The sequence below is a fragment of the Bubalus bubalis genome, chromosome 19, assembly GCF_019923935.1.
Source record: "Bubalus bubalis isolate 160015118507 breed Murrah chromosome 19, NDDB_SH_1, whole genome shotgun sequence".
In the NCBI taxonomy this organism is placed as follows: Eukaryota; Metazoa; Chordata; class Mammalia; order Artiodactyla; family Bovidae; genus Bubalus; species Bubalus bubalis.
The window spans coordinates 830,567-853,247 of record NC_059175.1 but is presented as its reverse complement, the minus strand read 5'-3'; the positions used below and the strand labels follow the sequence as shown (position 1 = coordinate 853,247).

At 47.9% G+C, this 22,681-nt stretch overlaps 1 protein-coding gene across 2 annotated transcripts in view; it reads left to right on the top strand.

The window, feature by feature from the left end:
* Nucleotides 1–22,681, top strand: part of SLIT3 (slit guidance ligand 3) — a 729,759-nt gene that overhangs the window by 131,599 nt on the left and 575,479 nt on the right. For both annotated transcript variants that reach the window (XM_044932473.2, XM_044932474.2), the window contains exon 4: nt 2,320–2,391. In XM_044932473.2, coding sequence (XP_044788408.2) covers nt 2,320–2,391 — 72 coding nt within the window. The remainder of the gene's footprint in view (nt 1–2,319; nt 2,392–22,681) is intronic.

Here is a 22,681-nt window from a genome sequence, read left to right as displayed (position 1 = left end):
CCCCCACATGCTTTGCCCTTGTAAACTCCCTTCTGGTGTCCTGTGCCTCTCAAGTTTTTATCTGTTGACCTGGAATAAAAAAGGGCAAATAACAATATCCTATCCCCAACCGCACCCCACCCCCTGGAATCCTAGCTGCTTGGAGCACTATGAGAGTGTGGGCTTTGGGGCCAGAAGCTGGGAAGAAGTTCACCTTTTCTTCTCTTCAGTTCACTTAGCTCTAAGATGGAATAACATGGTTATTCCACATAGCCAAACATGCATAGTTTAAGCAGAGAGGTTCAGCCATCTGTAAACTGGTCTTTGCACTGGGAGACTCTTGGGAGTAAGAATCTGAGGACTCTGAGGAGATTTGGGGACACTGGTTTGGGCTTCAGTGATTAGGCTGCATAATGACATTTACTGACAAAGGTCCATCTAGTCAAAGCTATGGTTTTTCCAGTGGTCATGTATGGATGTGAGAGTTTGACTATAAAGAAAGTTGAGTGAAGAAGAATTGATGCTTTTGAACTGTGGTGTTGGAGAAGACTCTTGAGAGTCCCCTGGACTGCAAGGAGATCCAACTAGTCAATCCTAAAGGAAATCAATCCTGAATATCCACTGGAAGGACTGATGCTGAAGCTGAAACTCTAATACTTTGACCACCTGATACGAAGAACTGACTCACTGGAAAAGACCCTGATGCTGGGAAAGATTGAAGGCAGGAGGAGAAGGGGATGTCAGAGGATGAGATGGTTGGATGGCATCACCGACTTGATGCACATGAGTTTGAGTAAACTCTGGGAGTTGGTGATGGACAGGGAAGCCTGGCATGCTACAGTCCATGGGGTCACAAAGAGACATGAATGAGCGACTGAACTGAACCGAATGAGATTTGGATAGAGAGGGCCTGGGGGTTAGCATGGAGTGTGCCTGCATGCCAGGTCACTTCAGTCGTGTCCTACTCTTTGTGACTCCATGGACTATAAACTGCCAGGCTCCTCTGTCCATGAGATTCTCCAGGCAAGAATACTGGAGTGGCTTCCTCCACTCCTCCAGAGGATCCTCCAGAGGATCCTCCAGAGGATCTTCCCGACCCAGGGATCGAACCCAAGTCTCTTACATCTCCTGCACCAGCGCCATCTGGGAAGCCCCAAGCATGGGGCAGGCTTTCCCTTCTGGCCTCACACTCCCAGGAAAGCAGCCTTCATGGGGGCGGCAGCAGTGACTCACCATGCCTTGGAAGCTCAGGTGGCCTTCTTTGCCGTGGGTATTAGCGTGGACCATTCTCAGGACAGAGTCTGGCTCTGCTGCCGCCATCTGACATGGGCTGTCCCTCCTGGACTGGCCTTCAGCCCCACCGCCCACCTAGACAGTGGCCGGCTTCCCTGTTGGGCACAGTGGGGACAGCACCCAGGGCCAACATCGCTTTTAAGGGACCCATGAAGATGGTTTAATTTCTTTAAAAATTAAAAGAAAAAAAGTGAGTGTTTAGGTCAAGTAAATGTTATATAATCTTAATGTATTTGTTTTAATACCAGCATAGTTATACAGTGGGCTTCCCTGATAGCTCAGTTGGTAAAGAATCCGCCTGCAATGTAGGAGACCCTGGTTTGATTCCTGGGTTGGGAAGATCCCCTGGAGGGGGAATGGGTGCACATTCCAGTATTCTGGCCTGGAGAATTCCATGGACTGTATAGTCCACGGGGTAGCAAAGAGTCAGACACAACTGAGCGACTTTCACTTTCATAGTTATACAATATAATATTTAATTTTTTAAATAGAGGAAGGTGCCCACAAAGGCAAAAGTACCGAGGGCCCATTTTGGCCCTTGAACCCACGGTGATGTGCCCACTCTCTTCTCTGCTCCTATAATGGGGGCTGTCTGTCCTCCCTGCCCCCACCACCCACTTAGAATCTGGAATATTCTCTCTGGCATTTTATTTATTTTTAGGGACCCATTTCACATGCCCGTCCCATCAGCTGGCAATAGCTACTTAGAGCAGGCAATTGGTGAGATGAGTTCAAAAGCCTGTCTGAGGTTCCTGGGAAAGAATGTTGTCCTCACTGAGTGTCGTCTGTCTGAGGCTCGGGACGGGGGAGAGACAGCAAGCACGTTGTGTTCCTGCTTTCCACGCACCTTTGCCTTTTATCCCCCACTGGACTCCACATTTTGCAAGATAGAATATGCCTTCCACGTGCTGAGCATCCCATGATGAAAGATCTAGAAGCCTTTAAGACCTGTTGATGGATTGATTGAGGGGGGGTCTGTGACTACCCTTGATCCAGTTTCCTGTCCTCTTGACATCTCTTCATTTTCTTTTTCTTTTCCCCTTTCAGACGCCTGAACAAGAATAAGCTGCAGGTCCTCCCAGAGCTGCTTTTCCAGAGCAACCTGAAGCTCACCAGACTGTGAGTAGAGTGAACTTACTTTCTCTGCCTTGGGTCTTGCCTGCATTTGCTGATGCAGAGGATGTGGCTGCCTTAGCGCGGGGAGCCCTGACCACGTGGAGCGTGGCAGTGAGTCCGCACGTGTGGGCATCCGGAGTCCGGCTTCAGCATGGGGGTCCCTGTGCTCCCCTCCAGCCCACCTTTTCTGCTCCCTTCCTTCAGAGAGTCACTGAAGTGGCCGGTGAGAGCTGTGGACTTAGGCTAGTGCGTGTCTCCTTTACATGGAGGGAGGAAATCCATCCTTTCACCTGGGTCTGAATGTACCTCAGGGAAATGCCCCGAGGGGGGCTTGGAGGTGAGTTGGTTCACACAAGACAGTCTCGGAGGGCAGTGGTTTGGATTAAACCTGTCAGCCTCACCTCCTTGCTGGCTAGAAGGGTTCCTGCCCTGTGCCTGCTTCCTCCCACTTCCAGTCCGGGAACTCTGGATCTGGAGGTCTGTGATTTGTGTGGGAAAGGAAGAAAAACCTTGAATTTTGCTTTCTCTTTGGGATGGTCCAGGATATAATGAAGCAGGGAGACTTGGAGATGTCTTTGTGTATTTATTTAGCATGAGAGTTTGGATACTCAAGAACTGGAGAAACACATCCGGATAGAAAGTGTGATTCATGGACTGGGGGTGTTAGGCGAGTGCTGATTGCCGACAGTGAACAGCTTCAGGACTGTATCTGGAAGTCCTACTGGCGGTGACTAGTGTATGTTATGGGGTGAACTGCTTGCCCAAGGCTTAACTTTCTGGTTGGAGCAACAAGTGTCTGGCTGCTTAGCAATCAGGCAGCGAGATTTACAACGTGGCTGGGAGGACTGTGACGTTACTGGAGAGGTTTATGCATGGTGGCCACCATTCCCATTCCAATGGCCATGTTTAATACCTACGCATGCGGTCCACTGGTGCATGTAGGCTCCAGGATAAATTGGGAAATATGAAACACATGTTTGCATGTGCACTTAAGAATGAGTTCTGAATTAGGAAATTGTATCTGTTACACACAGCAAGAGACTATAGTCAGTCTCTCAGTGCTACGGTGGTCTTGCTTGCCTTCTCTTGGGTGCACCTGGACTTTGTCACAGTCGTGTCTGGCTGGTACTCCCTTTCTCTTGCTCAGTCCACCCGACTGACTGTACTAAATGTGGGAAAGAGTACGCCTCCCTTCCACTCTTCCACTCTTCATCTGCCTTGATGGATGTGAGGGTGGATGAAGTGCAGTGTGTATCTGGCAGAGCTGAATAAGCGGTACCAAATGGGCAGATGGGGAAACCACTCTGGTTTTTCCCTTCCTCTTCCTGGAGAGTTCTTTCCTTAAACACTCGCTTAATAGCCGACTCTCCACACAGCACTACCTTGTGCCTTTCAGCCTGCCTTTAACTAAACCGTACAGACTGTATGCCGTCCACCTGGACTCTCAGCATCACTTTCCAGCAAACAGAAGGTGCCTGTGGGGCTGGGCTGCCGGGCAGCTTTGAGCAGGCGGGGTCTGAGGGTCCCGCTGCTGCAGGAGGTTGGGGGAGGGGTTGGTTCCTGCTCTGCGCAGACATCAGCAGATGCCCATTTTAGGCAGAGCTGATCTTGATCTGGGCAGAGGAGGCGTTTCAGGCCGTGGTAACAGGTCTCTGAGATGCAGGGTACAGGCCCAGGCAGGCAGCACAGGGGTGTGGGGAGTCCAGTGTGGCAGCCTCATGGCTGCTTTCTGACTGAGAGAGGTCGGGAGAGCCACAGGTCGTCTGTGCCTGTGTCCTCATCAGGAAATGATGAGAGGCCCCCTCTTCCGTTCATATACCTCACCAAGGAGCTCTCTGCACCCAAAGAGATTACGCTGTGCCTGCATTTTCTAGGGTTTAAAGTGCTCTGCACACATAATCAGCATAGATAACTATTGTTACTCCTGCAACGGCCATCTTCACAACTTGCTTCTCCTCTCCTTTCATGGGAGACTTGAAGGGACGAGGAGCTGCCATCGGAGCTGTGATCTGTTACATGGAGCTTTCGCTTCAAGCCAGAGAACAGCGGTTGGAGAGGTCCATTCCTCTCCAGGCTCCTGGCCAGGCCCAGTGTGACACACAGAGGCCCTCAGGAGTGGGTGGATAGATGATACAGGCCTCGGGTTATGAGCAGTGCACTCAGGGAGCTTTGAATCTTTTATCCATCGTTCATTCAGGAAGCTTCTCCCAGGTGCCTGGCCTCTGTGCTGGGTGTTGAGCTGCAGATATGAAGGATGCCCTGTACCCACCCCGTCAGGACACACTCTGAATAGCTGCCAAAGAGCTGAGAGCTGAATGTATATATTTTTCACTGAAGCAGCTTTATTAACCTGGGTTTTGGCTATAATCAGCAATCCCTTTTTCTCTCTGGGCTTGGTCTTTGATTTTTCTTAATGGCCCTCTTGTGTCTTTGTCTTATTTTGTCAGCCACTCCAGGGCCTGTTTGGAAGTAAGCAGGGTGCAAATTAGAAATCAATAAATGTGCAATCATGAGTGTGTATACATATGCCACTGGCTCTGTTTTAAAAGAGCACTGAATCTCAGTAGACGCAGCGAGCCATTTTCCAAGGAATGCTAAATGGGGCTGCTGGGTGGCTGTCTCCTCCACAGCCTGCCATGAGGTTTAAGCAGCCATTCTAACACACCTTCTCTTACTAGATCTGTAGACAAAAACTGCTTCATATTCAATGATTATCTGAAAAACACCTTTTGGAAAAGCTATGGTCATATTTTAAGACATGTAGTGATGGGAAAGGGAAATGATATTCATTGGGAACCAATGTTATTATAATATTGCTACTAACTAGTGACAGAAGCGGAGAAGGCAATGGCTCCCACTCCAGTGCTCCTGCCTGGAAAATCCCACGGACGGAGGAGCCCGGTGGGCTGCAGGCCATGGGGTCACTGAGTCCGACACGACTGAGCGACTTCACTTTCACTTTTCCCTTTCATACACTGGAGAAGGAAATGGCAACCCACTCCAGTGTTCTTGCCTGGAGAATCCCAGGGACGGGGGAGCCTGGTGGGTTGCCATCCATGGCGTAGCACAGAGTCCGATACGACTGAAGCGACTTAGCAGCAGCAGCAGCAGTGACAGAAGCATGACTTAAATCGGTCTAACCCAAAGGGGAAGTGCATCAGTTCATGTGCATGAGAAGGCCAGTGGTTGCTATGGTTGGCTGGCTTTATTTATTATTCTTATTTTCTTGAATAATTCTATGTATTTATTTTGGTTGTGCTGGATCTTCACTGCGGAACAGGCTTTTCTTTGGTTGCGGCAAGTAGGGGCTCCTCTCTGGTTGCAGTGTGCGGGCTCCTCATTGCAGTGGATTTCTTTGTTGTGGCGCACAGGCTCTAGGGCATGCGGGTCTCGGCCGTCTTGGCTTGCAGTCTCTAGAGCACAGGCTCAATAGTTGAGGCACACAAGCTTAGTTGCTCTGGGTCATGTGGCATCTTCCCAGTCAGGGTTCGAACTCGTGTCTTCTGCATTGGCAGGCAGACTCTTTATCACTGAGCTACCAGGGAAGCCCCTGTGACTGGGTTTAGAAACTGCTGGATCCAGGGGCATGGTGGTGTCATCAGGACTTCATCTCACTCCCTCCAGCCCTTGGAAGTGTGCACGGGATGGCAGACAGCAGCAGGAGACTCAGAGGGAAGTAACCTAGCAACCAGGGTGGAGAGGGTGTCACTGACAACAGACATGCAAAAAAGAACTGAGAGTCAGTTGCTTACCTTGGTCACACCTCAGACTCTGAGCAGGTGACTGTGGCTGGTGAGACGGTGTCCTCTGATTAACCAGTTTTTTGGCGATGATGGTGTGGGTCCTGGGAATGGATTTCCCAAAGAAAAGAGTAATTCTATTATCAGAAGACGGAGCGAGAGACCCCCGAACTTAAACACATCTGATGTCTACAAGTTTATTGAGCATCTAGTCTGTGCAGTTCCCTGTGCTTCCACTGAATGGCTTGGATTTTCACAATAACACTTCAAGGTAATGACAGTAGCAAACGCTGCGTCCCAGATGCTCCTCTGATGCTTTGCACGTAGCTCGTTTGATGCACCTGATGACAGTGTGGGGGTAGGGACCGTGACTGCTTTTCCACAGACGGGAAACTGGGGCTCGGAGAGGTCCAGGGACTTGCCCAGATTCATACACTTCCTCAGTGACTGAGCCAGGAACCAAATGCGGGTAATCTGACTCCGAAGACTGTGCGTTCACTCTCCTACAATTAGCTCTCTGCCTCAATACGCCCATTTTATAGATGAGGAAACTAAGGCTCGGATTTTAAACTACTTGTCTGTATAGCTCATATTTCTAAGCAGCAGCAGCTCTTTTGATTCTGCCTCAGTGTGCAGGTTTCAGCCTTCACAGCAATTCTGCAAAGAGAATCATTATTAAATCTACTTCTGAAGCTCAGAAGGATTGTCTGACCTACCTAAGTACTCTCTGTGTATGTGTATAACCAGGATACACTGGAATGGGGAGCAGAGCGCATGCATGTTGCTGCAGAGTATTTCTCTCATGCTACACGGCTGTGCTAACTATTGTGGGGAGCTGAAGTCATGCTAAAAATGAGAGTTTTTATCAGACCTTGGCTGGTTACCCACACCCCTCAGATGCAGCACCATCAGATCCCTTGGTGCGTGTGTGTAGTAGTGCCATGTCTACGCTCTCACTTTGTCCTTCGGTACACAGCATGAGCCACAGCATCCTAGAATGCAGAAGTGCCCTGTGGCTTAGGTAATACCATTGTGGTCTGTAGAACACCCAGCAAGGTCTCTGTCCTACCTTGGGCACTCAGTAAATATTAGCTCACTCTAATCCTGAGGTTTTCAGTCTGTCTGCCCTCTGATGGAGGAGGATAAGAGGCTTATGGAAGCTTCCTGATGAGAGAGACTGACTGAGGGGGAAACTGCCTCTTGAGAGTCCCTTGGACTACAAGGAGAGCCAGCCAGTCCATCCTAAAGGAAATCAGTCCTGGGTATTCATTGGAAGGACTGATGCTAAAGCTGAAACTCCAATACTTTGGCCACCTGATGCAAAGAACTGACTCCTTGGAAAAGACCCTGATGCTGGGAAAGATTGAGGGCAGGAGGAGAAGGGAAGACAGAGGATGAGATGGTTGGATGACATCACTGACTCAATGGGCATGAGTTTGAGTAAACTCTGGGAGTTGATGATGGACAGGGAGGCCTGGTGTGCTGCAGTCCATGGGGTCGCAAAGAGTCGGACACAACTGAGTGACTGAACTGACTGAATCCTGAGGTAGATTATAAGATTTTCAGGTGTCAGAGCTGTATTTCTGCTCTTTCTTTTCTCTCACTCCTGACCCAGGTCTTAGGAGATGGCAGTGAAGGAAAAGTGTTAAAGAGCTGCCAATTACTTGTAATGAGACTATGGGCAAATTATTAATACTTAACCTCTTTGGTCTCATGTTGTTGATCAGTAAAATAGACTATAATAGAACCTCCTTCTCCAGGGGTTTGTAATATGCTTGGAAACAGCCCAGGGACAACCTTTAGCATTGAATATAGAGCACAGAAAGCACTCGGTGAAAATGGCCATGGTTAGCTTTTGCCGGCTAACTGATAGGAATGGTGCATATGCTGGGGCTTTGGCATCTCTGATGTCAACATTTGAGAACCTGGCAAAGAGTTTAGGCTCTGAAATAGAGGAGGGTTGAGGGAGGTACCAGGAGTGGGACGATCCCGACCCTCGCACTGGCTCTGCCACCCACAAGCTGTGTGACCTTAGGCATGTTACTTCACCTCTCCGGGCCTGATTCAGAGAGGCTGGGATGGAGCACAGCCTGTTATATGGTCTGTAGGTTACTGATTTCTCCTTTCGTGCCTCTCCTTCCAGCTTTCTCTTTTACCTATACACTGGGGGAAGGAGTGAAAAGTTTCTGGTTATTTGGAAGTTAAGTGGTTAATGTTGCCAGAAATTCCTTCAGAGAAGCAAAAGACAAGATGAAAACAGTAATTAAAAGCTGTCTGCCTTTCCCCAGATTAGGGAGCTTTGAAGGGAATGAGAGGGACACGGAGTTTTGCAACTGCTTTTTACGAGTTTGACTTTGCCAGCTAAGGCTGAGCAGACCCCTGGGGTCCTTCTGGCCCATGTCTCGTGGATTCGTGGCAGAAGAGTTCGTTACATAGCTGATAGTGGTTTAAAGCCTGACTGAAGAAGCAGCTGCACTGGCAGCAGGACAGAGGCCCCCAGTTACTCTCCACACAGTCCTGCAAGGTATTTGGCGGATTTAAAAAAATGCCGCAGGGGTTAAACTGCTGTTGCTCACTTGGGTCAGTGGGGTTGCAAGACTCGGGAAGTTGATTGCCAGGCAGCTGAAAACAATGTGAAAAGTGGACAGCCAACTGTGTCCCAGGTCACTGGGCTGCTGCCCCCTCCCAGAGTTGTGAGACCTCAGTTTTCAAGGAGCTTACTTGCAGCGAGCAAGCCATCCCCTCCACTGTCGCTTTCTGCTTGCTTGTACCTCTCCTTCATATTATCATGTTCTGCCCCAGTCACACAGCCATGCGTATCCATGCTGTGTGCAGGCTCAGTCATGCCCAGCTCTTTGCGACCCCATGGACTGCAGTCCACCAGGCTCCTCTGACCGTGGGATTCTCCAGGCAAGAATACTGGAATGGATTGCCAAGCTCTCCTCCAGGGGATCTTCCCTACCCAGGGACTGAACCTGCTTCTCTTGTATCTCCTGCATTGGCAGGTGGGTTCCACCATACCACCTGGGAAGCTCCATGCCCATATCCCCAAACAAACCAGAAGCTGCATTTCTGCATCTGTGCTTTGCTAAGTGATCTAATGTTTCTTTCTTTCTTTTTTTTTTTCTTTAAATATTTATTTATTTGGCTGCTTGGGGTCTTAACTGTGGCGTGTGGGATTTCTTTGAAGCAGTCCAATAGTGGAGGAAAAAGTCAGGGAACTGCCCAGACCTGGGTTTGGATCCCACCCTCTGCTGACTGACCCTAGGCATGTGACCTCAACTATCTCAGTCTCTGGTTGATTAGCTAGACAACAGGGATACTAGTCAGAGCTCCTGTCTTAGTTTGCTGGGCCTGTGACAGTGAAGTGCCTCAGACCAGATGGCTTACATAACAGAAATGTGTTTCCTCACGGCTTACAGCCTGGAAGTTTCAGATCTGAGTGCTGGCAGGGCTGGTTTCCGGAGGCCTCTCTCCTTGCCTTGCAGCTGATGGTCTTCTTGTGCTTCTGCTGCGGTTGTCCTGTTCACGCTCGCCCGTGAGGTCCCATCCTTCTGTCACAAGGACACGACTCGTGTTGTCTTAGGGCCACACTTAGTGAACTCATCAAAGACCCAGTCTCCAAATAGAGCCTCATTTAAGTCCTGGGGGCAGGAACTTGAACAAATGAATGGACACATCAGCACATAATAGATCCCAAGTGTTTTCTGCATATTTATTGTGAATCTCTCTGCGATCTGCTTTCAGGTAGCTTCTCTTCCTTGGTGGCTCAGTTGGTAAAGAATCTGGTTGCAATGCAAGATTCAATCCTTCCATCTGGAAGATCCCCTGGAGAAGGCAATGGCAACCCTCTCTAGTACTCTTGCCTGGAGAATGGACAGAAGAGCCTGGCGGGGTACAGTCCTTGCGGTCTCAAGAGTCAGACACTGCTGCTGCTGCTGCTAAGTCGCTTGAGTCGTGTCCGACTCTGTGCGACCCCGTAGACGGCAGCCCACCAGGCTCCCCCTGCCCCTGGGATTCTCCAGGCAAGAACACTGGAGTGGGTTGCCATTTCCTTCTCCAATGCATGAAAGTGAAAAGTGAAAGTGAAGTCTCTCAGTCGTGTCCGAGAGTCAGACACAACTTAGCGATTAAACCACCACCACCATTTTCAGGTTTAAGAGGTTAGATACTCCATTATCCCCAGTTTAGAGACAAACAGACAGAGTCCTAGAGATTTGGACAGCTTGCTCAAGGTCACTGGCAAAGCTAAAATTCAAACTCAGGCTTGCCTGAGCGCAGAGCGCACACCCTCACCACAATCCCCATGCTAGAGTCATAAGGAGTTAGTAGCTGAAGTGCCGGCGCGGCCCTGATAGAAGCTCAGCCAGTGCTGCGGTGCTTTTCTATCTCTGAAGCCCTACGTGAGCCCAGATTTGTTGGCTGACTGGAACGCCGTACCTCTACCTTCTGCTTCTCGGAGATCCTTTCGCAGCCACCTGAGTCTTCCAATTCTGCACTAACCTTTAAAACATAAGTACATGCAATGTGTGTCTCCATAAAACTCCGCACTGATGTGAAACAGTGCTATAAAAGTGAAAACCCAGTGGAGAAAACAAAACCCATACTACTCAGTTTTCCAGCAGAGTTGTTATCTGATGTGGTAAAATGGTAATAGGATGAGGGGAAAGCCAATCCATTGGGGGAGGGGGCTTCAGAGACGGCCTGCCTGGAGCTGGATCCAGGAGACCTGTCCCGCTTCTGGGCTGGCCCAGCCTTCAGAGGCCAGGGGCAGACGGTGAGACCAGCCTCACCATCGCAGACACGGGGTCACTTTTTCCAGGGGCACGGCTACCTCAGTCTCAGGGAAAGAATCCTCGCCCATTGGAACTCTGCTTCCTCCTCCAACATCCCCCCAACCCCCGAGCGCTGCGGCAAGGCCAGCCTTCCTCTCGCTTTATGACAGGCTTCATCACGTGCTTGAAGACGGGTTTAGCTTTAGTCTGCATGTGGACAGATAATGATTGCAGTGGGTACCCTGGCACTCTTGGGGTTTCAGTTTTGTGTGAGTCGCATTCACTGTAGTGCCTGAAGCTGGAGCGAGGGAAAGAAGTCAGGCAAGGTTTCTATTCTCCCTTCACTGAGACTTTATGCAACTGAGCACAGAAGCCTTTGGCCTTGTTCACACAGTTGATTGTAAGGATAATACTTTGAATTGCCTTATAGACTCATCCTATTGAATAAAAGGGCTAGAAGTAAAAGTTATCTGGACCAGCATTTTTCAACCTTGACTGCATATCTGAATACCTGGGAATCTGGTTAAAATGTGGACTCTGGTTCTGCAGCTCTGGGGTGGGCCCTAGGACTCTGCATTTCTGCTTGACCACACTTTGCAGAGCAAGGATCTAGATTGCAGTGGTTCTTAGATTGGCCTATAGAAAAAAAATCCTTTGAGGTCCTAGTTAAAATGTTGATTCCCAGGCCTTGTCCCCAAGGACTCTAGTTCATTAGATCTGGAATGAGCCTAAGGATTTGACTCTGTAAGCAGATGATTTTGGTGTAGGTCACCCACCCATGGGGCATATTTTGGGAAACACTGATCTAGTACAACCCTGTTATTTTATAGGTTGGGAAGTAGAGAAGGCACCAAACATTTCATAAGCACCTACTGTGCATTACACACCTTATGCATTTGCCATCTTTGGCCCTCTTTCAAGGTAGGTGTATTTGTGCCCACTACACAGATGATGAAACTGAGGCATGAGTTTAGCTAACTCACCAGGAATAAACCCAGGTTGTTCTGACCCCCAGTTCTATATATTTTTCTGTTTTTGTGCTGCTGGCACTGAAATACATCTTGAAAAAAACGATAGGTGGGTGGTAGGGGGAGGGGAGAATAAGAGAGCAGTCGTGGAGCTCTGAAGCTTTCAAGACTCGGGGTTTGTACTTTTATGCTCATATGAGCATATATGAACCTATGCTCGTATCTGAGATCTAGGATATTAAGCCTTGAAACATTAAAAGAGAAGAATTTATAGATTTAAATGCATGTTTGCGAGTATCTTTCTAAGTTCCCTCAATTTATCAGAGAAAGAGTGAGGTTTTACGTTTTCCAGTTCTTTGGGCCAGCAGGAGAATCTTCTAAAGTGATCAAGCAATACTTGTATTTGAGTACATTCTGCCAGCTTGGAAAGTTTTTACATTTCTTTTTTTAAGAAAGAAAACCAAGCTGTGACTTTACAATGCTTTGGAATTACAGAATATGCTTGTAATTTTTACAATTCTGCACAGACTTCTTTGCCACATCTGGTTGATATTACTGGCAGGGATATATGGGGGAATAAGCATGGGCTGGAATGTGAAACATCCCACAAAATGAGTTTCTTATAGGTTGCTGTATAAAACATTTTGAGTTTCCCTCTCGTTGGAAGCATGGCTTAAGTGACTTCATGGATTTAGTATTTTCTTTGGTTCGAAGGTAAAGGTTTTTGCTGGCCTACTTAGTGGGGGTTCCAAGATGCTTTTCCGAGGATGTATGGAAAGGGTTAAGATTTGAGAGTGAGGCCATGGGTCAGGATGGGAAGAGCCACCGTTGGAGGAAGTCAGACCAACCTGTGATGAAAAGCACTGGACCCTGGTGATGGTTGGAACCCTGGGGGCCAACTGAATTGCTACAGGAAAAGGAAGAATGAAGGGAGAGAGGGTTACATGGGTAAGGACTTAGGAGACCTCATGAATCTTTGCTCAGCTGGTGAGCTGGTGAGCATGAAACAGCTGATGGCAAGAAGAGGTTGAGTTCTTGCAAAGCCAAAAGCCTTGGTCCATCTGTAGGAAAATAGAAAAATCAAACAAACTCCCAGGCTGATCCCTGGCACATGGTCAGTGCCCTACTGGGGACATTCTTGCTCAGTTCCCAGGCGGAGAAAAGACTGTTTTGCCAGGGACAGTCCAGGCTCCGCTGAGCACCCACTGCCTGAGTCACCGCCACGCACTGGCTGTTGGGATGCTGAGTCCAGGATGCAGACATGTCTCATCTTATCCCTGAGGGTATGCGCACGGGCTGTTCGCCACCTGGCTCCTCTCAGGCTTCCTTGGCCGGGACCCACCTGCACAGTTGGAAACTTTCTGCAGAAGAACATGTGCTGTTCTCAGCACCCTGTGGCATGCGGTGGAGTTGGCCAGGCTGTATGGACAAAGCCAAGGGTGCTCGTAGAGACCATGATGATCAGCGCTGCCTGTTGTGTAGCCCAAAGTCCTCCCCATGGTTGGTGAAGCAGAGGGTTCAGCTAGGCAGCTGATAGTTTGGGCTCTCATTGGCATGTCTAGGGCTCTGGACCAGCTTTTGATTAAAATATACATGCCAACATTTCTCTCAGTGGGGAGGAAGCATCTTGACCTTGAGAGGTCAGGATGCTCTGTCTAAGGGAGAAAACTGCATTTCTAAGAGGGTTAAAGGGTAGGTGGCAATGTAGCCCTTTCCTGAAGATGACAATCAGAGGCCAGCCTTCACCCATACCTTTGGACCTGCTCCTCCTTATCTAGGGTTAGAAACTCTCAGGGGACTTGACATGTCAGGGAACTATCACACTGCGTATCGAAATATATCAGCCTTGTTGACATGAAAAAACCCCAGGCACACATTCTCCAATTACCTAAATGATGGTATGTACCCCTATTTCATAATCTTGACCTATTTGTTCTCGAATCACATCAGTATCAACTGAAACCTTTCTAAAGGGCCTAATCATCTCTCATTTTCAACCACCACTTGGGAATCCCTCCAGGGGACAAATAGCATTTTAATTTGATGTCCCAAATTCTAGCCTAATTTTGAATTATACACATACACAAAAGTCTGTAATAGTGACTTTCTCCTGGCTGTCCTAGGGATCCTGGTCTTTGAGCAACAGTTTCCATTTGTAAAGTTTGCAGTCCATTTACAAATCCTGGAGCCTAAAGCTTGTAATGAAAGTGTTGACACAGTATTAACAACAGCAAAACTATGATAACACAGTACTGTCCAAACCAAACAGAAATGGAGAAGTTTAAGTAAATTTCACGCTCCTTGCCTGAATGTGGTGTGCTGGGCCTGAGTTTTTGATTCATGGTTTAGAATAATATTTTAATGTTTTATTCATGATGTTCCTTTATTTCCATCATTCCTTCTCTAATTCTCCTCACCCTGCTTGTGGTGATGTAGCCTGCTTGGAAGTCTGGATTTGTCTTGATCGGTGCTGCCCGTTGTGTAGCCCAAAGTCCTCCCCATGGTTGGTGAAGCAGAGGGTTCAGCTAGGCAGCTGATAGTTTGGGCTCTCATTGGCATGTCTAGGGCTCTGGAACAGCTTTTGATTAAAATATACATGCCAACATTTCTCTCAGTGGGGAGGAAGCATCTTAACTTTGAGAGGTCAGGATGCTCTGTCTGAGAGAGAAAACTGCATTTCTAAGAGGATAAAAGGGTAGCCAAGGACTGATTCCCTCCATCTCAATTTCATTGAATTTGGAATTTAGGAAACTCTGAGCCATATGCAGATGACATCACCCTTAGGCCAGAAAGTGAAGAGGAACTAAAAAGCCTCTTGATGAAAGTGAAAGTGGAGAGTGAAAAAGTTGGCTTAAAGCTCAACATTCAGAAAATGAAGATCATGGCATCTGGTCCCATCACTTCATGGGAAATAGATGGGGAAACAGTGGAAACAATGTCAGACTTTATTTTTTTGGCTCCAAAATCACTGCAGATGGTGACTGACCAACCTAGATAGCATATTGAAAAGCAGAGATATTACCTTGCCAACAAAGGTTCGTCTAGTCAAGGCTCTGGTTTTTCCAGTGGTCATGTATGGATGTGAGAGTTGGACTGTGATGAAAGCTGAGCACCAAAGAATTGATGCTTTTGAACTGTGGTGTTGGAGAAGACTCTTGAGGGTCCCTTGGACTGCAAGGAGATCCAACCAGTCCATTCTAAAGGAGATGAGTCCTGGGTGTTCATTGGAAGGACTGATGCTAAAGCTGAAACTCCAATACTTTGGCCACCTGATGCGAAGAGTTGACTCATTGGAAAAGACTCTGATGCTGGGAGGGATTGGGGGCAGAAGGAGAAGTGGACGACAGAGGATGAGATGGCTGGATAGCATTCCCAACTCGACGGACGTGAGTCTGGTTGAACTCCGGGAGTTGGTGATGGACAGGGAGGCCTGGCATGGTGCAATTCATGGGGTTGCAAAGAGTCGGACATGACTGAGCGACTGAACTGAACTGAGCCATAGATCAGGATGCTCAGGAAGAGCATCCTAACTTTAATAATTTTTAAAAAATGAAAATCAATGGTAGCAATAGAGAAAGAAAGGCTGGGTCATCCATGTTATTAATATCACGGCCCAATCCTCTCCTTCCTGTGTCTTTATATCTCCTCCTCCACTCCCCCTTTTATTTCAAAAGCAAATGCACATACCCGTCAACACCACACACAGACACAGTGAAACCTTCTCTCTGTATAAGAATCTCAGACAGATAAATGAAGATCCCTTACAGACTGCAGAATCAGAGCACAGATATAATTCCACTTTAGTGCACGATACTGACTTTTAAATGAGCTCACATTATTGAGCAACGCTCTGAGGAGATACCAGAGGTCAGGACAGCAGCCGCGGTGGTGGAACAGGAGACACTTTGTCTCCTTGGCTCATATAATTGGTGTTTTTGGTGCACAGAGATGGTAGTGGCAGATCTGTGTCAGAGACAGTAAATTATTAGTGTAAATGTTTTCTGGCCTCCAGAGAGAGCTCCTCTGTTCCCTGGAAGAGATGTGCCTGGGCCAGGCTTCTCCCCAAGACCTGCAGGGATGGTCACTCCACATTACAACACAAAGCAGAGCTTTGTCGCCCACTCGTTCCCGAGGGCTCAGCCACTGGACAGCATTATCTTGGGAAATAATTGTCATGGCTTCCGCTGCTAACGGCGCTCTCTGCAGATCCTCTTGCCCCATGCATGGCACTTCCTTTGTGTAAATGAGAGTGAAGGATGGGCAATCATTAGGCCTAATGAGGTCAAAAAAGCAGCAGCAGTGAGACTTGTTGCCCAGGAAGTACCGTACTTGCCCGTTTTTCCCTGAGTGCGGAGTCACTGATAGGAGTGGCGGGGCAGCCGGGTAGAGCCTGCCACTCTGCGTCATCTACTGTCATCACCCAAGTACGTGCCACCATCCTTTCTCCATGAGATGACTGCAAGGACCTCCCCACTAAATCCTCCTGCTTCTACTCATGTTTCCTCCTTGTCCATCATCCATTCGACAGTTACCGTGATTGTTTTCAGTCAAATCAGATTTCATTCCCCCAATAAAACCTTCAATGACTTCATATCATCCTAAGAATAACGCCAAGCTCCCACATCACAGCCTGGCCCCCATTCTTCTTAGTGCCATCCTAGGACATGCTTCCCACTTCCACCGCACTGCAGCCTCTGGGCCTTCTTCCTGATGCTCCCACACTCCCATGCCTTTCTCAGATCGTGGCCTTGGCCTGTGCGCTCCCTTAGAGACCCTTTCCTGATCACCCTACCCACAGTAGCATCCCTTCCTTACTAGCCACTGTCTATAACATGAGCTGGTTTTGTTTTCTTCATAACATTTATCACTACCCAAAGTTCTTTTGTCCATTTATTATTTACTTTCTGCTTGTGCGTCCCCCAGGAGATTGGAAGCTTCCTGAGGGCTGGGATTTTGTCTGTCTTGTTGACTCTGTAATTGGCTACCACTGCACCTAACGTGGAGTGGGCACTGCGAAAGTGTGCTATAAAGGAGCAAATGAGAGAAGGAACTTGGGCTTTACACAGTCTGGTTTTTACTCTCAGCACATGATCAAAGGCACCTTCTGCTCCAGACCAGCACTGTCTGCTCATAGCTCTGAAAAAGTCCCAAATAAAATTTAATAGCATATGTGTACATATATGGTTTCTCTGGTAGCTTTACAGTAAAGAATCCACCTGCAAAGGAGGAGACCTGGGTTCGACCCCTGGGTCAGGAAGATCCCCTGGAGAAGGGCATGTCAACCCTCTCCAGTATTCTTGCCTGGAGGATCTCATGGACAAAGGAGCCTGGTGAGCTACAGTCCACAGGGTTGCAAAGAGTTGGACATGACTGAGCTACATATATGCACTCATGGACATAGACACACACTCGATAATATTGCACATACATAAGAGTGAGGAGAAGACTAACACACTGGACTTCTTCTCTTGGTATCTAGACTCTGTTTATTTTACGCTTTGCAAGACAAATTACTTGGGTTTAAAAAGTAGAAGGACTCTTTCCTGGGGTCCTGAGAGGGCTGTCCTGGGACGAACCCATCCACACACAGATATGCCTTGCAGCACAGGTGTGAGCTGACTTCAAGGGCCACTAGGGCAGGATTCAGACTTCCACCAAAGAGAGAAAGAGCTCATGCTGGGCTCCTCTGCTAGCAGATGTGAGCCAATGTCCGGGACTGAGAGCTGGGGAGGGAATGTTATTTTTTGATGCTTATTTCAAAGACCTGGGAATAATATTCTGTGACACAATGAAATGAAAAGATAAATTGTGTTTGCTTCATCTTCAGGCCTCACTGATTTTTTTTTTTTTTTTTACTTCTAATGGGCATTGAAAGGAATCGTCTAGCTATTGGAAGCCTCAGCTCAGTGAAGGCTTTCCAGAAAGGCTTTGAGACCTGTGGGGGCTCAAAACAAGCCTCAATCTTAGTATGAAAAAAGAATAGATCACACTCATTTACTGAGCATTGACCTAAACCTCCAATTATTTTTTTGAGATCTAAACCAGAGGTTGTTTGAAAGACATCTGGTGAATTAGTCCAAACCTGAAGTCAACCATGTCTTCCGAAATAATTGAACCAGAACCACACTGGAACATCAAAATATTAACGTTTTCTAAACGGACTCTCTCTAGGGTTTCTGACTGGCGTAGCTACAGTGCCAGCCTGCTGTTTGTTCCCCTTTTCCCTTACCCAGGCCTCTGCCCCACCTGTCTCTTCTCCTTTCTGCAAACCTGGCATCCATTAGCAATGGGCATTTACCAGTGCTGCCCTGGGAAGGCAGGCCTTCCAGACTCGCTGTACTGCTGCCTTGATGAGAAGAGAGACCCACTTACTACCCTTCATTCCATGTTATGGGGAAAAGAGGAGGTGTCTCTCCCTCAGATGAGTGGGGGGATGGAATCATAGGATGGAGAGGAAGGAAGAACCCCAAGAGTGAGAAAAAGAGGGAGGGAGGAAAAAGAACACCAATCACCAAATAGTAAATAAGGAACAGAGATGGTAAAGATAAAGACTCAGTGAGGGGACAAGGAAAAGAAGGAGCGAAAGTAGGAATCTTTGGGGGAAAATTGATCTCTGGTTTGTTTTTGTCTTTTTCTGGTTGCTCCCCAAGGCAGCTGGAAGAATTTCTGATCACACACGTGCCCCTCCATTCTGTACCAAGCTCTGTGTCAATCCTTGTCTCTACAGCAACCCCTCAGGAGGCAAGAGCATCATCTTCCCAGAACCCCAGGGCTGGATGGCTTTTCTAGAATTTCTAGAAATAGGCCTTTGTTTTTGCAGCTGGAGAAACTGCGGCACGGTGCAGTATGGAACTCACAAACCCCAGTCCTGGGATTCCTAGTCCGGGGCTGTGGGCACAGCCCAAGCAAGATACATTCCTACCTTTGCCATGATTTGTCAGTAAGTGGCAGAGAAGAGAAATCATGGAAGAAGGACCACTGATTTACTAGGAATTAAGGATTGGAGTTTCCAGGGGTCAGTCTGCCTGGGTAGCCGTTTCTCTTGTAAGAGCAAAGATATCCACTTGAGAGAGGTGATCTTGGTGATAGATTTGCTCATCCAAGTAAGGATGAGCAGTTCTTACCTGTGAAAGGGTTGTTGCGATTATGTGGTTATTGTCATGACATACTTGAGGAAGGGAATCCAAAGAATCAACCTCACTTGAGAGTCATTGCAAGAAATGAATCAACAGAATAGGCAGACAAGAGGAAGATGTAGAGACTGACCCCCTAAGGTTTCCACCCTGGTGTTGGAAGGGTACCATCAAAAGGAAGTAAAGAGGAAGTCCTCTTAGAGGGTGGGGGGTGATGAATGAGGGCTGCTTCTCAGACCTTGCAGGCCTCCCACGGGCAACCAGCACGGTGCATCTGAATCTCCATCTTCTTTTAAGAATTTCAGAAGTTAAAAACCCAGAGTCAGCTTGGTATCCACTTCAGCATCACTTTTCCCCCTTTGCAGCTAGTTACCTCTGAGGACCCATCCTGTGTAAGGAGGCTGATCATTTAAGAAAAAAGCCCGCAGCCTGTTACTTATAAGCCAGCAGCTGCTGAGGAACTGACCGGGTTTTCTTGGTGGGCATGAACACTGCACCCTGCTTACCTGTCATCTACAAGCATTTACCTGCACTTAATTAGCCAGACTTGAGTGTGGAATCCCCAGTTGCTGTGCTAATGATGGCAACCCTCCCCTCCCAAGGAGGCTGATTTCCCATCTCAGCATGAGGGGCTTCAGTAATATCTCTTTTCAGTGATATAATTTGATTTCTCTCTAGGAGGCTGCTCTGGTCCTAGCTCACTTAGCACTAAATCTCTCGCTAGATATTCTCCTTACTTAATCTTTTCAGGCCCCAGACCAGCCCGGGCCTCTTATTTATTTATCTGGGGCCCTGTTTACTTCCCTGTTGTAAATTACTTCTGGCTCCTGGCCGTCTGATCACTGCAGTGATAGACTAATAGCTCAGAGCTGCTGCATTTGCCTTGTGTGATGAGGCAAATAATATGCTTAACTTATGGGAGAGAAGTACACCCTCCATTTATTTCAGTGGGGGAAATATTACTCAGGGGAAAGGGCCAAATCATTTACCTAATGGCTGCTGGTGTAATTATGGACAGAATTATGTGAAACAAATTGCCATGCTCATAAATCTACACCTCCAGTGTCTCAGAGGCAGAGAGGGAATTCTGGTGGCTGGCATGGGCTCTGACTCTCTGAACACATTCCGGTTTGCTTGGCAAGGCAGATGCTTTTCCCCAGCTCCCAATTCTAAACAGCTATGGCTGATGTGGGCAAACCTCAGTCTGCAAGCCCCCCCCAGCCTGCTGCCACCTGCTATTGTAAATAAAATTTTATTGGCACACAGCCACAGCCACTCACTTCCATACTGTCTGTGGCCCTATCTGTGCTCCAGCGGCAGAGGGCCTTAGTTCTTGGCAGGAAACTGTATGGCCCTCAAAGCCAAAGATATTTATAATGTGGCCCTTCACAGAAAAAGGTTGCTGATCCTTGCTTTGCCAAAAGAAGAACCTTCCGACAAATATTTTATATGGAGATGGAGAGATTGATTTAGATCACTCCCCGTAGCTTTCTTTTTTCAGACAGTTCAACTCCATGGTGAGGAGGTGTGATGGCAACAGTGTGGTTGTCACTTGCTCTGCGGTGCTTCTGCATCCATTCGTGTGGCTTCTCTCAACAGTTGTGTGCCTTAGTAGGGATTACGAACCCATTTGGCTGAAGAAAACACTGTGACTCTGAAAGGTGAAATGTTTTGCCCAAGGTCATTCGGTAAGGAAGTTGCAGGACTGGGATTCATACCTTGCCTATGTGGCTCCAAATTCTGTCTTCTTTCACCTTAGCCTTGTTGCCTCTCAGCAAAAAAGAAGGATGAAGGTGTTGGCACTGGGAGAGGGTTTTCTCGGCTTTGCCTCTCTCTGCAGAAGGCTGTGGAAAGGGAACATGTGAGCACCCAAGTCACAAGAAATGTGGAAAGCTCAAGAAATGAGGGGTCTTGTTTTCTTGCACCCTCACTTGTTGCGGGGTGGCTGTTGGAGTGGACCCAGGAGTGCTCTGTTGTGTTGGGAAACCTAACAGTTGTTTGTCAGACAGCAAGAGAAAGCCCAAGAGAAAAAGGCCGGGCTGATGAAGAGCTTATTCCATGGTCTGTGTTGCCAGTGCAGTGCTGATTGCCGGAGGGAAAACAGGGTCCATATGGCGTCCTCATGGGGGAGGTGGACGCCACCAACTCTGCGGCAGGCAGGGTGGAAGGGGAGCCTTAGCTCTTGCGCTCTCTGGGAGCAGTTCTCCTGGCTTTGGGGCAGCCTCAAGCCAGATCCAGACACCCTGCACTCCTACCGTGAATGTGGGCAAAGTGAGGGGTCCACAGGTATCACCAGTGTAGCTGCAGAAATCTCGGGTTGAAAACAGAAGCAAAGGCACCTCTTGTTTACTCTCTGAACCTAAAAAGGCAAGAAGGTATAGTGGAGTAATGGTACATAGCACAGCCATGTCATAGCAGCTACCATTTGTTAGGTGTTTAGAAAGTAGCAGGCATTGCCCTAAACCCTATTACCTCTATTGTTGTTTTTGTTCAGTCTCCAAGTCGTGTCTGACTCTTTTCAACCCTGTAGACCACAGCACACCAGGCTTCCCTGTCCTTCCCTGTCTCCCAGGGTTTGCTCAAACTCATGTCCATTGAGTCGGTGATGCCATCCGACCATCTCATCCTCTGTCACCCCCTTCTCCTCCTGCCCTCAATGTTTCCCAGCATCAGGGTCTTTTCCAATGAGTGGGCTCTTCACATCAGGTGGCCAGAATAGACCATCTTTATGATCTCATTTGACCTTCAGCATCATCTTGTGAGATGGGCATTTACTGAAGAGGAAATAAATTCAGTGATGAGAAATAATTTGCTCAAGCTAATGTGTCAGTGGTGAAGCTGAGAACCCCATCTGCCTGCCCCCATAGTCAGTCCATGTACTAGAGGTGGGAAGTGAGGCAGCCACACACATGGTGAGAGTATCACGGACCAACCGTGCCATGTGCATACATGATTGTTCTTTTCTGACCTTCAATGTCCAATATTTGAAAGGATATAACAGCCAGGGTTGTAGAAACAGTTGAGGGTGATGATATATTTTCAGCATAATCCTATTTTCTGACTCATAGTAAGAGCTCAGTGTGTTCCTCTCCGTTTTCTAATTCTTCCCATAGCTGATAAGACACAGACTCGAGCTTCACTGTCGCCGCCATCGTTGTCTCTGATGTATTGCTGAGCTCTGTAGGGAGTAGAATACGCAGACCCAACCTCTCCCTTGGAGGCGTTTTCCATCTAAGATGGATGTACATTTATCCGTGTATCAGTGGTTGTACCGTTATGAACCCAGCCAGGGAGAAAGGACCATCAAAAGGTATAAAGAGAGCAAAAGGTATTAGCATCACATGCATGACAGGGAAACTTACATTTTAGAGGAAGACTTTTTTTTTTTTTTTTGCAATTCATTTTTCTTTGCTTAGGCAGTAGAAAGCAGAAAGAGATGTGGAAATAGGCAGGTAGGACAAGTGAGGGCCAGCTGCCGCGTCTCTTTTGCTCGGGCTGTAAAGGCTCTTGGTTCTGGCTCCTCGCCTGGAGCTGGCATGGACTGTGATGTGCTGATGAGTTGGGCTTCCAGAGCAGAATTAAAAACACAAGAGAATTAACAGGGACTTCCCTCGTGGTCCAGTGGTTAAGACTCTGCACTCTACTGCAGGGGACGTAGTTTCCAACGCTGGTCGGGA